We start from the raw sequence: 16357 nt of genomic DNA, 5'->3' as shown, positions 1-16357 counted from the left end.
GCGTCTCACCTGCTTGTATATAATAGTTCTCAGCAGCACGGAGATCCCCGGATGCATGTAGTGCTTGCGCTACGTGACGCCGCGTAGCCTCTAGCAAGGAGCTACGGTGTGTTGCGACCAAACGGAGCATTGACTCATACTGCGATGCTTCCTTAAATTGTTAATATGTCAATTAATGAATGCGCACAAAAAATATCAACAAATACTATCAAAACAGAATGATTTGTTAAAAATTATGAAAGTGAACAGAATAATAACCTTATACATCGATATAGCTTGATCGGCATCACCAAGCCCGATATATATCTGCTCAGCCTTCTTCAGCTGTCCTTCTTCTCTGTACTGATCAGCCAGTGGAACAAATATGTCCTTAGTCTCTTGTTCTGATAAATGCGCAGTAGCGACACGCAATCCGTCGCTAAATCTGCCCGCAGAAATGTACGCGCGCACGCATCGCTCCGACATCCCACAAGTAATTAATACCCGTTCAGCGGTATCCCATTCCTGTGTTTATTAAATGTTAAGTGTAATTATCTGAATTGAATTTACGTGATATACCATCAGTCACTTCCCCTTATATCGAATCTTAATATTATATTGAATGTTATCCCGAATTAGTAGATAAGCCATTTGGCTTGACATCATGGGCTTCACTCAGTACACAATAGATTGATATCAAATTTATTTAAGTGAATATATTCTGACATTTATTTCTCGTTACCTTCACGTTAAAGTGTGAAATTTGTATCATCAGAATTTATAACAAATACTCGAACAAAGGACTTGAAGTATGGATCGCACTTTAGCTTCAGCTTGTGAAAGTCGCCATAGCTCAAATATATCACGAGAGAAGTCGTAAAATAACAAATTTTTTATTTCCATCGAAGCACATTCGTTTCCAAAAATATATATAATATAAAAATGTAATATGTTGATAATATAATCTTGCTACTATTAAATTAACACAGTTAAAGTAACAATTCCTTTAAACGTAGGTACCTGAACCGCTATGAAATGTTCACCGAGCTGTTCACACTGCTCTCTGATAGATTCCTTGTCATCAATAACCTGTAACAGTCCAGGAGTTATGAGAAGAACTTGTCTTGATTGTACATCGTGCTTTAATGTTTTATTCAACATTGAACAGTACTGTTCGCGCCATTTTCTTTAACAAACTTCTCCTAAGCGTGACCGCAACACGTTCGGGGTGAAGTGTGACACACAACGGACGAGTTACACTAAATATGTCTTCTAGTCTTCTGCGTGGCCAGTAACGATAGAAGGTAGGAGTATCTTTTAATGTGTCTGAACACAAAAAATAACGAAGAGAAACAGGAGCGCTACACATCTGAAATTATATCGAGACGCCGCGCCTTTTTATAGACGTGAGGAGAATCGAATGAAAATTCACCTTTGCTTCTTTTTTGTAAATAGGATACGGTAAATTGATGTTAATTTTATTATATAGAATCATATTGTGGGCTTGCTTTGAGATAATGATGTGGCTATTTTATAGTTATAATGCGTATGCAATAACATGGTTCGTCATGCTCATTAAATTGGCTTTGCCTGCGGCGGCGTCGTGTACTACGTCGTCGATGGCTGGTCCATGTGTCAACTCGTGAACTTGAGTGCTGCTTGTGGTGCCTGGTCGACCTGTTATAGTTGATAAATAATTGTATTTGATTGATGCGATTACTAATTATATCGGTTATCACGACCATCTTGTTCACGAAGCAACTTACGCAAACAATGAATTCATGCTCTATATGTTGATGCATCCAGTATACGATAATTTATATTTTTAAAGTTTATTTCTCATTACTTTTTATGTAATATTTGATATTTAAAACTCTTTTTATATATAATATTGTAAAATTACACTATTGATATAAAAGAGTGGCCGATGAGTTACCTATAATATGTTCTTCTTACAAACTAATTCCTTGCGAATAAATGGTAGATTCGCTAATATAAAAGAAATATTTACAATGATGATTCAAAGGCGATTAGTTTACGTCTATTTGAATAACGTTTATTTGACTTTGATGTGAAAGACAATTTAGTTTTAATTTGACTGGTTGTTGACTGTGACACCTGCACAATCTGCAACGCCCGCTTGTAGTGGTGCGCCTTGACAGCGGCGGCGAGTGCGTCGACGGTGCGGCCCGCTTCTATGAGGTGCGGCACAGCGGCGGCAGAACGCCGGTCTGCCACCAGGTACAAACCCCACTCTCCTTCCAGCCGCGTCACTTCACCTGGACAAGCCTAACAAACAAAAAAAGATCGCTAAGTTTCTTATACCCGATCTTCTCAGGATTGAGGTAGGTATACTATTTCGAATGAGTGGTACTTTTTTTGACGTTGAAGTGGTTTTTAATGCTATTTTGAATAAAAATATTTCATCAAATCATGACCCTTACTCTGCAAGTTAAGTGTTTTTTCTCATTAGATAATCTGCTGGAAGATGTGATATTTTGAAAAAATATGATGACGAAACCAAATTTCTCGTAAAAGGAAACACCAAAGTAGCATTTGCACGATTTATCATACCGTTTCACTACTTAACAACGCAATACTTAAGTTAATTTTAGGTTTGGTAACGTAATACCAGTGGGAGGCTCTTTTGCACACGATACCGGCTAGAAGGTTAGGCGTTTGTTGTCGCCACCTATATACAACGGCACCTATTTCTGCTGTGAAGCAGTAATGTGTAAGCATTAAATAACCTGGTAAATAACCACGCCTTTAGGCCGATTTGGCAATCTGGGACCCAGTCTAGTAATGAACAATGAGGTGTTGGAAACAGTTGATTTCTGGGAACAATGTTTCTGGGCTTAGCATTTGATAGGAAACTTCAATGGGGTAGGTATATATCTTGTCTAGCTGGAAAGTTCAGCTCTGCTGCATATGCCGTTAGGTGCTGCATATGTTGAAACGGCCCGATTGGTGTACTTTAGCTATTTTCATAGTATCATGTCTTATTGTATTCTGCTTTGGGGAAATGTGGCAGATATTAACGGCGTCTTTGTTTTACAAAAACGGGCGGTGCGATCAATTTATCAGCTACATTAAAGATTTTCCCTAAGGGAGTTTTTTAAAGACGTAGATATTTTAACGGTTGCCTCTCAATATATTTATGCGAATGTAATGTATGTGCGTCAGAAATTAAATTTGTTTGAAAAGAGAAGTGACATTCACACATTGGACACAAGACACAAACATAAATTGTGTTTTGATTATCATCGTCTTCAAAGAGTACATTCTTCTTTTGTGGGAATGGGTGTTCGCATTTATATTAAAATACCAATTTGCCTGCTAGAATTGTTCCTGAAAACAATAATATCATTATCATATTTTTTTTTTGCCCTGTTGAACTCGTAATAATATAATCTGGAAAACTTTATGGTCAACTAATATATTTATAATTTAATCAGTGAGTTGATACCAACCTCTCTCGCCAACTGAACAGCTCTGGCATAGTTGTTTCCTTTCGCGTAATATTCCACAGCCATCTTATTATCACCACGTTTCTCAGATATTTCACCCGCCATTTCCCACCACTCTTCCTATGATTTTACATTATTATAAGCAACATTATTATAAGCATCATTATTATTAGAAGCTTTCTCCCTCGTACTACAAAGCTATGTGGAATGAGCTTCCTTGTGCGGTGTTTCCGGGACGATACGACATAGGTACCTTCAAAAAAACCGCGTACACCTTCCTTAAAGGCCGGCAACGCTCTTGTGAATCCTCTGGTGTTGCAAGAGAATGTGGGCGGCGGTGATCACTTAACAACAGGTGACCCGTACGCTCGTTTGTCCTCCTATTCCATAAAAAAAAACACTGTAACTGTTAGAGCTGAACAAAGCATACAAGATTTTATGACGATACGTCACTCGAACGGCTAGCAGTTGGAAGAGCACTCGCACGGAACGTGATAGGTCGTGATTCGAGTCCCGCATCGTTAATAAAATTTTGTTTTCAAATTTTATTTGTGTATTAATCCTAGAAGTGAGGGTAAATTTAAAAACATAATAAATTGTTTAGTAACACTGTAGTGTCGCTGTCTTTGTCCAAATTCAACACGTGATTCCGTTTATCTTTTTCTTACAATATAATATAAGTAAAATCTAGTATATAATGTAAGTAAAATCTGACGGACTGACTGAATGAGTTCATATGTTTTCATAGTTATAGCTAGCTAGGTCGAGCACTTAATTCAGCCTAAACAAAAAGAAACAGTGGGATGCAAATGTTTGCAACTTTATTAATATCTATAGTATGATCTAATTAGGTAGTGCTGTTAAGTACCTTTAAGTTTATCATTGTGGTCTTGTGCAACCAGTGTATACTTCAAACAGATAATGTAAACAAATGAATATTAATATTTCCTGAATTTTTATGACTGTAATAATACCTTCTTCTACTTACAGACACCAAAATTACATTGAAGACACAGAGGTCGAATACTTCTTATTGGATAATAATCTAACTTGAAGCGTCAGACATCAACAACATAAGAATGAAAGCCTTTTCCAGGTACGAAAGAGAGACGTATTAAATCATTTTGGCTTAGCAAGATTATTACTATTGTTATATACAAACCCGTACCTGAACCAGCTGTGTGTGAACAGCCTGCAACAGTTCTTCGTCTCTCAGTAGAGGGGGATGCTGTAAGAGCGCGGCCGCTGCCCTTCTCGCTCTACCAGTTCTCACCCACAGCTTAACAGCACCACGTATGTCTCCACTAGCTGCCAGAACAGCTCCGGCTTCACCCACTCTGCCTAATTAATTATATACGTAATTAAGGGGCTATCTTGAAAATGATAATAAGAACTGGTTTTATTTATTTTATTCTTGTTATATTTGACTACACCACTATCACACACTGGCCTATTGCGAGTTTAGTTGCTTTCAGACTACACTATACTGTTGTGATATATAGTATAGCAAATAATGACCTGATGCTATACTATATAGCATGGCGTTCACATTACGCGATACAATCGTAAGTATTTATAGTATATGGCACGTGCACGCGATTGACACAATGGATTTTATCGTGGATAGTCTTGAAAGCTCATTTATCAATGATGACAATGCAGAATTTGACACTATCATGTCATGCTACGAAAGAAGAAAAATACCAGACCATGGATATAAAATCATATAAGGTTCAAAGGAGAACGTGGTGATTCCAAACTTTTTGAAGATGGAAGAATAGAATGCTAATAATAAGATATATCGTTCAGTGAAGTGTGAACGTGTCCAAAATAAATAATGTATGGTGCGCGATATGTTTGTGCTATGAACAATATGCTATTATATTATAGCGTAGTCTGAAAAGAGCTTTACACACAATTTTTAAATTTGTTTGCTGGTGTATATGTTACCTTGCGATCTTTTAATTCATCGTATGTGCGAATAAAGATATTAAGCACAGCTCATTATATTAACAATCAATCGACCGCATGGCCTGCTTCATGCGGTTGCCATTCTTTATATGAACTTGTATGGATATACGATCCTATCACTACATCAACTTCGTAGTGTAACAAACATTCAAGCTGTTCTCGTGCGGTTGGCGAGTGGACCACTGGGTGATAACTCGCATCTTGGATGCGCTTGGATGATTTCTCACAATACAATTATAAACGAAACAGAGAAAATAGATATGGTCGATTTAGTGCTTTAAATATAACACACGTTTATTATGATAGGAGACCGGCAATTGACTGACTAAGTACTGCTCTTGCCCCCGTTAGGTTGTGGTGTATATATAGTAACCAAAATATATATCATAATTAAATGCTTAATCAGCCTTATGCCCTACATTTTAAGGGTATTACAGAACGACTATACGGTGCACTGCGTGGCGCTAATGATCTCAAATGTACATACGAACTCAAGAATGAAAATGACAATGTGAAGGGGGTTGGAACTTTTATCGATATTTTTGTCGTGTGAGGTAGTATATTAGAATTAGGAGATAATCATACCGGTTGAGTTCATATAGTCCATGTACTGCTTCTTCAATGGGCCAACAGCTGCTCTGTCGATTTTTTCAGCAACAGCTATTGCATCCGTCCATTTATTGAACTGTTTGTACATATTAATAGCCAACTCCGGCTTGCCAGCTTTCCGTACGTATAACTCCTCAGCGGCAGAAAGATCTCCAGCAAATATCGCCAAACGAGCTTCTACTAACGGACTGGATAACCCTATTAAGAGTAAAGATAATTTATGATGGATTATTTATTATTTCAAGTTATTCGTTTCAAAATATGTTAATACATAATATCATAGTGAATTAATTCTTCAAGTACCTTCACTAATATTTCCGTTTCCCTCCACAGCTGCTAATTCAAGAATTGCATCCAAATAGAACGTCCGTGCTTCGTCACCGACTCCTCGGTAACATTTAGCTGCCAACTACAAATACAATGATCGTCATTTAACCAACTTTTAAAAAGTAGGTCTTCTCTCTGTCTGTATTTCTTCTTGTGTGTACGTGTACCGATTAATTTGTAGATTTTGAATTATTCAACCCTAAAGGTGGCAAAATGCGGGATTATTTACAAAAATTGAGATTGAGACTATGGAATTTAGCAAAAAACGTTATATCTCGGTATCATCTCATATACGCTGAGACAGTTTTTTTGTGAAAATTTTTCATTATTTTCAAGTGCCAATAATTTTTTGTATGCAAGTTAAGTCTTATTTTATGGAGTTAGATGGAAAAACAGGTCTATGCGCCGCTAAATGGAACGTTTGAAATTCTTGCAATACCAAAGGGTTAACAAGAACTTTTCAGCCTTCATTCTGGATGGGGTAACACCACGGACGGAGGTTCGTTCAATAATTTCGTTTACATGGCTGGGTATATTTTGAGAATAATTTACCGATATCAAAACATAATTTACTGAACATGAATACGGCAAAAATTTCGATTATATATAAGACTAAGTTAGTAACCACAGCTTTCGCTAAGTTCAATTGTTCGTAAAAGAAAGTTCATTTAGCACCAAGTTCCCTTCAGGTATGAAAGATGGCAATTTATTGTCATTGTTTGAAATAATTATTGCTTATCTAAGGTGTTTAAAAAGTAGTCTGTTATATAGATGAAATACCTGAATATCAAGCTTATGAAGAGCTGTTTCAGCGAGCTGTCTCCAGAGAGGTGCAATGTCTGCTGAGCTGTTCACGGATTCCAAGTAGCGTGCACAGCCAGCCAGGTCCCCGACACGGAGTGCATTATCTGTAAACATGCTACCAGTGGGAGGCTCCTTTGCATAGGATGCCGGCTAGATTAGCTGTACCACAACGGCGCCTATTTCTGCCGTGAAGCAGTTATGTGTAAACATTATTGTGTTTTGGTCTGAAGGGCGATGTAGCTAGTGAAATTACATGGCAAATGAGACTTAACATCTTGTCCCAAGGTGACGAGCGAATTTGTAGTGTAGGGACCAAGAGAAATAAATTAAACGAAGAAATAAAAGGTCTACCATGAGCATGAGCATGAGTTTTTGAAGAAGATCAAACAAAAAAAACACACTGTAAGCCATCGTAGAGTCGAAACGGATGTCTTGTTTGAGTTGAGAGTGCAAGTGGCGTTGGATGTGCCGAGGAATATTTTTTTTTAACTTCCCGCTGAAAAAATGAAAATATTCAAAAATTCGGGAAGTTATTGGATTCACTCCGTTATTCGAAAATCGAGTTTTCATCAGATTTCGACGTTTTAAGATCCTAGGAAGCGTTCCTGACGATTTTTAAGATGGTGTCTGTACGTCTGACTGCGTGTATGTATTTGTGTGTGTGTTGCCGATTCGAAAGGGCTTGATCAAAACGAGATTTTTAATACAATTTGGACCTGTTAATTTTGAGACATCTCAAACAACATGTTTTTTTTTAGATTAGTTTTTTAACGGCTTTACCGATCGACTGAAAACTGCGTCAAAATCGGTATATTCATTCAAAAGTAATTGCGCTTTAAAAATTTATAAAAAAAAATATTGGAATAATCACTGAAGCAGATGCCCCTCCTGGTGCTAAACAGCATCACTTACATCAACCGTCAAAATAGAACTGAAGCCATAACGCATCATAAAACTAATGCATGCCTTTTGCGATTTGACACTTTGCACTTGTCATACTGAGAGCTAAAGAAAAAATCCCTGCGCGTTGAAATAGGGACACTCCACCATCCGAGTGTCATAATGATGTCACATCCATAAATCACCAATCACGTGCACAGTTTGTATACTGACGTATCGTTTCGTAACGTCCTAGACACACAGCGCAAGGAAGCTCTATCCACGATTTGGTTATACATGGCAGCCACCCGCCCAGGCAGTACTGCACATACAGTTGAACCAGCTACTTGTCTTACTTACTGAAAGCAAGTCTGTGTTGGTCAAGCGTGACGTGGGGTACGAGGCCTTCGTCTAGGACCACCTTCCTGTCGACCACCTCCACGGCGCTCCCACCACCACAGTCCACCATCTCTACGCATGTCGCCTCCCATGCACTGTACCTATCATACAAATCATAAATTAAACATTCATGCAATAAAATATAATAATAGCTTCTCTTCAGTATTAAAAAAGTTGTCAAAGTTTGTTGTAACGTGAAAGAAATTTCGAAAATTAATCTTTTGCAAAGGCTTATTTCAATACGCGGTCGTGACTTTCTTTTACGAGCTCGATCATGACTTTTGCAGTTTAGTTTTAAAAAGGTGAGTAGCAATGAGTTTTCTCACATAGAATAGAATCGGATAGATTTTATACGAGGAAAACAGGACGAGTCCGTACGTTTTTGCATTGAATTCTCAAAATTCTTTTAAGATTCGAGCAGTGAGCTTAACAATTAGCAAGCCCGAATCGAAGACGATGGTTCGCAACAACCTACCTTCAACCCTTTTATGACAATGTACTATAGTATATATAATTAATTAATTAATATTCATTATAATAAACATATACCTAATATAGAATTAACATTCAGCTTGAATTTTCGTCAACTTTTTGCTATTAGATTGTAATTTTTTGAAATATTTACAAGCAAGCTTGCTTTCTAAATTTAATTTTTTATACAAACAAATAACGGTTATAAATAAACTTAAAGATATTAAATAACTTAATAAGATATTATTACTCCCAAAATGTCATGATTCTAGGATTTACTTTATACTTTTTTACTAACGGAAGTGTAAAAATGGCCAAATCCTTTGAATTGGGTTGATTTTGAAGAAAAGATATTTATGAAGAAAAATGGACGGAAGTATTTTTTATTACTTAGGTCCTCTAGTACCATTCTTGAATCTCATAAATAATGGCACATATAATCTATGTGGTATATTTATTGTTTTTCAAAATTCAAAACTGTTGCATCAAACATGGTACAAAGGTGTCACATGGTTAATTTTAGACGTTTCAAAGTATATTTCTTCATGTGGGATGGATGCGCCTTATCAGCCTCAGCGATCAGCGTCACCGGGCGACCTTCAGGAAAATCGTCACAGAGGTCAACCGTCGCGTCCACTCCTGAATTCTTCATGTACAAAGAATACCCAGAGCTACGAGTTGGGCCTTCGTTACCAAATGCCAAATGAAGTCTCTGGCAACTTTCTTGTTGACTTTAAGCCACAGCGAAAACATAAAAAATATTGATTCTAATTTATTGTATATTGAGAGAAGACGGCTAAGGTAATATGAACTGTGTATACTAAGCTGTTCGTCTTCTACGACTTTTCCTCTAAACTACCATTCTATATATAACTCTTTTTGAACTTGTGTTATAACTACTGTTCCAAAGGACAGTTATGCCAAGAAATATAGTCTCACCATATCAACAGATGTGTCGGAGTCTGTGCGACCACGGCGTCGCTGTCTTCGATCCATTGTACGAACCCGACGCCACTTGCAATTATCTCCTGATGAATTTAACCAATGTATTGAAACTTATGGTAGGATAGGCCATTTTAACTTGCACCTATCATCATATCGTAGACCTCTTACGGCCGTTCCCAATATACTATCTACAGATAGAGATACAAACTTCTATCGCTGGTAAGCTATACATCCTCCCATTGACAGACAGCGTGTGCGGATAAGGTGGGTTACTGTCGATAAGTTTATTGGGACAGAAAAGTCAACGATAGTTACGATTTTTATCTCAAGTAAGAGATAGACTGAATATTGGGAACGGCCGTAAGACTACTGGTAAGTGACTCCGACTGCTAGTCCTACGTTCTAATCACAATAGGGGAAATGTTTCTTATCCTTGGGTCATTAAACTATACTAATTATTATAAGAATTAGTTTACTAATAAGAATCGACAGCATCAATCGTGGTATATTAGGGGATTAAGTATGAAATTCTGGTTTTGTACTGAAAATTATTACTTTTTTATTTAGTCTTTTCAGTATTATTTACCCTCGTTATCTCTACACTTCGGCTATCTCACGGGAATGTCATCTGTGAAGCCATTGTGTCCGTTTCAATTTTTTTTCATATAAATAATATTCCGAATCGCGAAAAAAATGGTAGTCGGTTAGAGCCTGGTCTGTCCAATACGGATGATGTCGTAGGCATTGGAAATGTAGATTCTTAAAGGTTAAAACAGTTTCTTGGGACGTGTGAGGTGTTGTGTTATCATGGAACAATGATGGTGACTATCGGTTGACAAGTCGGGGCTATCGCACTGCGACTTTCGCCATCTCTGTTCAAAGTTCAGTGCTGATTGAAACTATTATAGTATTTAATGTCATAAATATTATATGGCTTGAAAAGAAAACTAATCTTTAAATATGTACTTTGTAGTTCATCTTACCTTTTCTCCTGTGCCTAATTTTAAAAGCACAAGCCTTCTTCTTGTATCTCTTAATAGCAACAGTTGACCACTCTCGTTGAGTTCTAACCAATCAATACGAGCTTCGTGCCACCACTGTCCTAGTTGAATACCTGCTCAATGAACAACTTTCATTAATTTATACATTAATATATAATGTCGGGGAAAAATAGGATGTGATATGTAATCGAAGTAAAATATTGTGGCGTAGTAAAAACTAATTTAGAAAAACGTTCCAAACCACAATCATGTCGAAATTAATTTCGACGATAAAAACACAAACCGGTCACATGATTCATATTAACGGACTCACAAAAAATGGCAGCCCTACTGTCACTCTTCAAATGACATCATGACTTAGTATCCCAACCCACATGTACAGAATACATTGATATTTAATAAACTTTAAACACGAATTCCTTAAAATGCGACGTTTGTGGCTTGGAACGTTTTTGAGGAACTATTTCCAAATAATCTTTCTGACATTTCATTAATATATACAATATCCGGACGACCGAGCCTTGCTCAGATTTTTAAGAATGTACAAAACTTGAACAAAAAAAAATCTAATAGGATTTCTGGATTCGAACCAGGGTCTTCTGCTTTCCGGATCACCCAATGTCCCATCTGAGCTATAATAGTCTTGTATATAGTGGCGAAATTTACCTTTGTATTCTAATGTTATTGTAGCTGTTTCTCATTCAAACATGGATAAAAACCATTTTTTTTAAATTGAAACCTAGCTAGATCGATTTATCACCCCCGAAATCCCCTGCATACTTAATTTTATGAAAATCGTTGGAGCCGTTTCCGAGATTCAGATTATATATATACAAGAATTGCTCGTTTAAAGATATAAGATTAACGTATAATGTCGGGGAAAAATAGGATTTGATATGTAATCGAAGTAGAACACTGTGGCGAAAAAACTAATTTATGAGCAAGGACTATTAATTTGAGGTTAACATTTAAAAGTATTAAGACAGAAATACCAGTAAAATAAATAATATTTCTGAATTCGGAATCATAATCTTTGAAAGATTCTGGCTTGACAGCGAGGCTTTGATGTAAGGGCGTTTCTTTATTGCAGCTTGCACCTTGTTTATAATATTCAAAATTCAATAAGTATTCTGGAATATTTAAAAGATTGAAAATCCAATAAGTAATACATCTAAATGACTTTTATTTTGGGAGATTCCTTCTGTTGGTCTAATAAAACACGCCACTTAAAGGTCCAGTTGGAATTTAAAACCATCCTGTATATTTATTTTAGTAATAGTTATTCGAATTCTTCATGGATGCAGCCGAGGGCAATCAGTATTATTGTACTGTGTAATAGTATTGGTGAGCTTGTCAACTCCAGTGGGAGGCCCCTAACCACATTTCTGCCGTGAAGCAGAATAAACATTACTGTGTTTCGGTCCGAAATGCGCCGTAGCTAGTGAGATTACGGGGCAAATGAGACTTAACATCTTATGTCTCACGGTGACGAGCAAAACTGAAGTGCTGCTCAGAATTTTGTGGGTTTTTCAAAAATACTGAACGGAACTGCATTTTAATGGTCAGGGCTCAATCAATTACCATCAGCTGAACGTCTTGCTCGTCTCATCCCTTATTTTCATAAAAAAAACCTCAATCTTACCATTCACAAGATCTACGACGGCCATAGTTTGTCTGTCTAGCAGGTAGGCCAGGAACTTCCTGTCCGATCTATCTGATGACACCCTCTCATTGATTCGCACACTCAACACATGGGGGTTCACGCGCTCTGTGCGCACCTGCCACCAAAATCATCTCGTTATTATAATGAATACAATACAAGACTATATTAACGACAATTTTCCCAAACCTTATCTCACAGTTAAGTTAGTTACCCTAAGCTAGGCTTAATCTAGTCAAACCTAAACTTTAAATCCCGGTACAAACATTTGTTGTAATGTTAATTTAACGCGGCAGATTTTAAAATGCCAAACTCGATCTCTTGATAAATTATACATTAAATATTATAATCAGTCGTTGCGGAGTTACTTTTTATGATCAGGTTTCATAAACCGAGATAACAAATAAGTAAATAACGAGTCCTAGTGCCTATACCTATATATAGTTCAGATACATACGATGTAAATATAAAGAAGTTTTAAGGTTATTTTTTAACGTAGAGTAGTAGTTGGCAGAGTAAAATTGTAAATAAAAGATGGCAGTTTTAACAACTAACATATTATTATTGACATCTTAGCAGCACCAAGTACCAGAATAAATACCACATTACTTTTTTTACTAGGTTAAGTAAGCTTTTGCTCTTAATAGGGATTTTCATTATTATAATAGTAGAAATAAGGAATTGCTTGTAACTAATTCTAGTAGGCTTAATAAGATACATAATAGCTTTAAGGGTAAATGTATACACTTCTATAATAAAGTCCCATACACTGTTCAGGCATTATCTATAAATAAATTTAAATGTTTTATAAAAAAATGGCTCTGTCGTAAATCCTATTACTCCACTGCTGAAAATCTAAATGATCGGACAGCCTGGGACTAGATTGTGATTATTTTATAGCGATAAAAATGACTGTACAATATTGTATATTTTTATTGAAAAGAGCGCAAAAATGCTGGGAGAGTGGGAAAAAAAAAGAATGCTGGGAGAGTTTCTTGCGACGCTTCTTGTCTCTCAGAGCGCCATTTGTTTCCGAAGCGGTTGTAGTATCTTGTAGTTTTAGAAATGACATCAAAAAGAATTCTAAAGGAATCAATATTATTAACAATACTAGTTAGATAATACAAACCGTATGAAGAACTTTATCGAGTCCATATTCCACAACGCTCAGTTCTCCGGCGCGGTGCAACAGGCAAGCGCCTCCCACTGCGGCGTATATCTTTTCCCCGGTGCCAGACCAAGGGATCTTAAACGTAAAAATGAAAATATTAAGTTTAATAGGGCGTTTGTAATTGCTGAGTATATGACTTTAAAGAAAGGATAGGTATAGTCGTACTTCTATGGATGGGAGTTGGGCCTACTTGAGTCATTTCAAATCTATATGTCATTAGGAATACGCGTTTCAATCATTCAATATGAATGCCCAGGCATATTTAATTTTAATTTTTTTAGATTACACAATTACAAAGATTACAAATGAAGGACATTCTTTCTTCTTGCACATCTGATTTACAAGTTGGAGGCTCCTTTGTTCAGGAGGCCGCCTAGATTATGGGTACCACAACGGCGCCTATTTCTGCCGTGAAGCATTAATGCATAAACAACGGTCTGAAGGGCGCCGTAGCTAGTGAAATTACTGGGCAAATGAGACTTAACAACTTATGTCTCAACGACGGTGACGAGCGCAATTGTAGTGCCGCTCAGAATTTTGGGTTATGAAGAATCCTGAACGGCACTGCATTGTAATGGGAAGGGCGTATCAATAACCGTCAGCTGAACCTCCTGCTCGTCTCATCCTTATTGTCGTTAAAAATGTAATAGTTATATTTAAGCCACTATACAAAATACCTCGCTTGTGAGTCCATGTGCTATATCACATAATATTAATGTGTTTGCAGTGCGACAAACCCCGTACCAATCGTTACCTGAAATATTAATAACAGCTTTTCAGGTATTTATGTGATATGATGAGGAGGAGATGATAATGGAATTATCCATAAGAGCATTTTGGAATAATGGAAAGACAAGCAAGCTCGCACATCATCTGATGATGACCCTTCCGCAACTCCAGATGTATTTATTGCCTCAGTTTTTTTTTTTTATTGAAGTAGCCGTTACTTTGCGGAAATCCATAATTATTCAAATGTTTTGAGTTTTCTTTGGTGCTAATTCCACCAAATAACTTGCCTTGAAACAATTCGACACGTGTTTCGCCTCTACACGAGGCATCTTCAGGAGATGTTGACTCGCTAAACTCTGGCACGAGACTGCTCCTTCTCGTGCCAGAAAGAAAACTCAAAACATTTGGATCTGATTAATTTGTATTTTAGGCATTGTCACATTATTGGGGTTTTTCGTAAATCTTATTATTTAAAATTCACGTGTCCCGGTGCGAAACGGCTGAAGCGATTTGTATGAAATTTTTAGTGCATATCGGGTAGGTCTCAGACCTACTAGTTCATCGACCAACATCTATTTTTCATACCCCTAAATGATAATGGGGACCCACCCATAGCTATATTTTTTTATTCTATTGACATTTTTATTTTATTTTATTATGATTCAGCATTGCAAAATACTTACAACTTCAAATTTTCGCATTTCTAAGATCTACAACTATTTGGTATCGCGATTTTTATATTATTCTGTTCCACCCACAAATCCGCTATTGGGTTGCAAGAGGGCAATCGAATACAATAATTGTAGTACGATATATTTGGTATGTCTGAGAATCGGTTGCATCTATTTTTTATAACCCAAAAATTTTAATCATTGGATTTTTTTAAATTACTTTATATGACAATACAACGTTTTCTGAGTCAGCTAGTATTTCCTATAAAATTTAGTGTATATTTCAACAAAATTTGATTACAGTGTATATATTTTATATACTTTGGTTACGACATCCTACATCTATAGCTCAAAGTCAACTAACATTTCAAGTCAGTCAAACAGGAGCCGACACCGCCGGCGGAGATGACAGTTTTTTTATGGAATAGGAGGACAATGAGCGTACGGGTCACCTGTTGTTAAGTGATCACCGCCGCCCATAATCTCTTGCAACACCATAGGAATCACAGGAGCGTTGCCGGCCTTTAAGGAAGGTGTAAGCGCTTTTTTTGAAGGTACCCATGTCGTATCGTCCCTGAAACACCGCACAAGGAAGCTCATTCCACAGCTTTGTAATACGTGGAAGAAAGCTCCTTGAAAACCGCACTGTGGAGGACCGCCACACATCCAGATGGTGAGGATGATATCCTAACTTGTGGCGTGTCGTGCGAAGGTGGAATTCGGCGGCAGGAATCAGGTTAAACAGCTCTTCGGAACACTCCCCGTGATAAATGCGGTAGAAGACACACAATGAAGCGACGTCTCTACGCAACGCCAAGTGATCCAGCCGTTCACAGAGCACTGTTCAAGTTAAAATTTATATTGGATCTCGTATCGCAAATACATTTCAACAAGAATTAATCTAAATAAAACATAGTGATGTCAAAACTTCACTAGAGGAATAACAGGAGTGTTGCCGGCCTCAGGAAGGTTTTGTACGTGTTTTTTTTAAATGTCATTTTATCGTCCTGAAAACTTATTCCATAGTTTGGTTAGGATGACATCCAAGTTTATGGCGGCGACAGGAACCAGGGTAACTTGAACGCTGCCGCCGATTATTAAAATCGTGTTTAGATTTCACACGGGGGATTTGCCTCTTAAATAATCTGAAAACCCATCTTTCAGTCAAATTAAGGAGGCTTAGTGAATTTATCAAACTGAGGCTATAAAGTTAAAAAAAATATGTCTATAGAAAGAGAATGAAGAAAAAGTTCCCTATCCAGCTGTAAAGT

The 16357-nt window shown here is 37.0% G+C and overlaps 1 protein-coding gene across 3 annotated transcripts in view; it reads right to left on the bottom strand.

The window, feature by feature from the left end:
* LOC126970104 (intraflagellar transport protein 172 homolog) overlaps positions 1-16357 on the bottom strand; it is a 47837-nt gene that overhangs the window by 18270 nt on the left and 13210 nt on the right. For 2 of the 3 annotated variants that reach the window (XM_050815826.1, XM_050815827.1), the window contains exons 8-22: positions 14364-14440; positions 13645-13761; positions 12498-12633; positions 10838-10968; positions 9849-9937; positions 8400-8539; positions 7137-7264; positions 6333-6438; positions 6006-6227; positions 4618-4790; positions 3453-3569; positions 2098-2268; positions 1000-1068; positions 259-504; positions 10-151 (exon numbers count right to left, since the gene is read on the bottom strand). In XM_050815826.1, the coding sequence (XP_050671783.1) occupies positions 10-151; positions 259-504; positions 1000-1068; positions 2098-2268; positions 3453-3569; positions 4618-4790; positions 6006-6227; positions 6333-6438; positions 7137-7264; positions 8400-8539; positions 9849-9937; positions 10838-10968; positions 12498-12633; positions 13645-13761; positions 14364-14440 (2064 nt within the window). Of the gene's footprint in view, positions 1-9; positions 152-258; positions 505-999; positions 1069-2097; positions 2269-3452; positions 3570-4617; positions 4791-6005; positions 6228-6332; positions 6439-7136; positions 7265-8399; positions 8540-9848; positions 9938-10837; positions 10969-12497; positions 12634-13644; positions 13762-14363; positions 14441-16357 lie in introns of those variants that run through there. The other variant, XM_050815828.1, reaches the window with a different exon arrangement.

Source organism: Leptidea sinapis, chromosome 20, assembly GCF_905404315.1.
Source record: "Leptidea sinapis chromosome 20, ilLepSina1.1, whole genome shotgun sequence".
Lineage (NCBI taxonomy): Eukaryota > Metazoa > Arthropoda > Insecta > Lepidoptera > Pieridae > Leptidea > Leptidea sinapis.
Note: the sequence above shows the minus strand (reverse complement) of the source record. Positions and strands in the feature narration are given on the sequence as shown.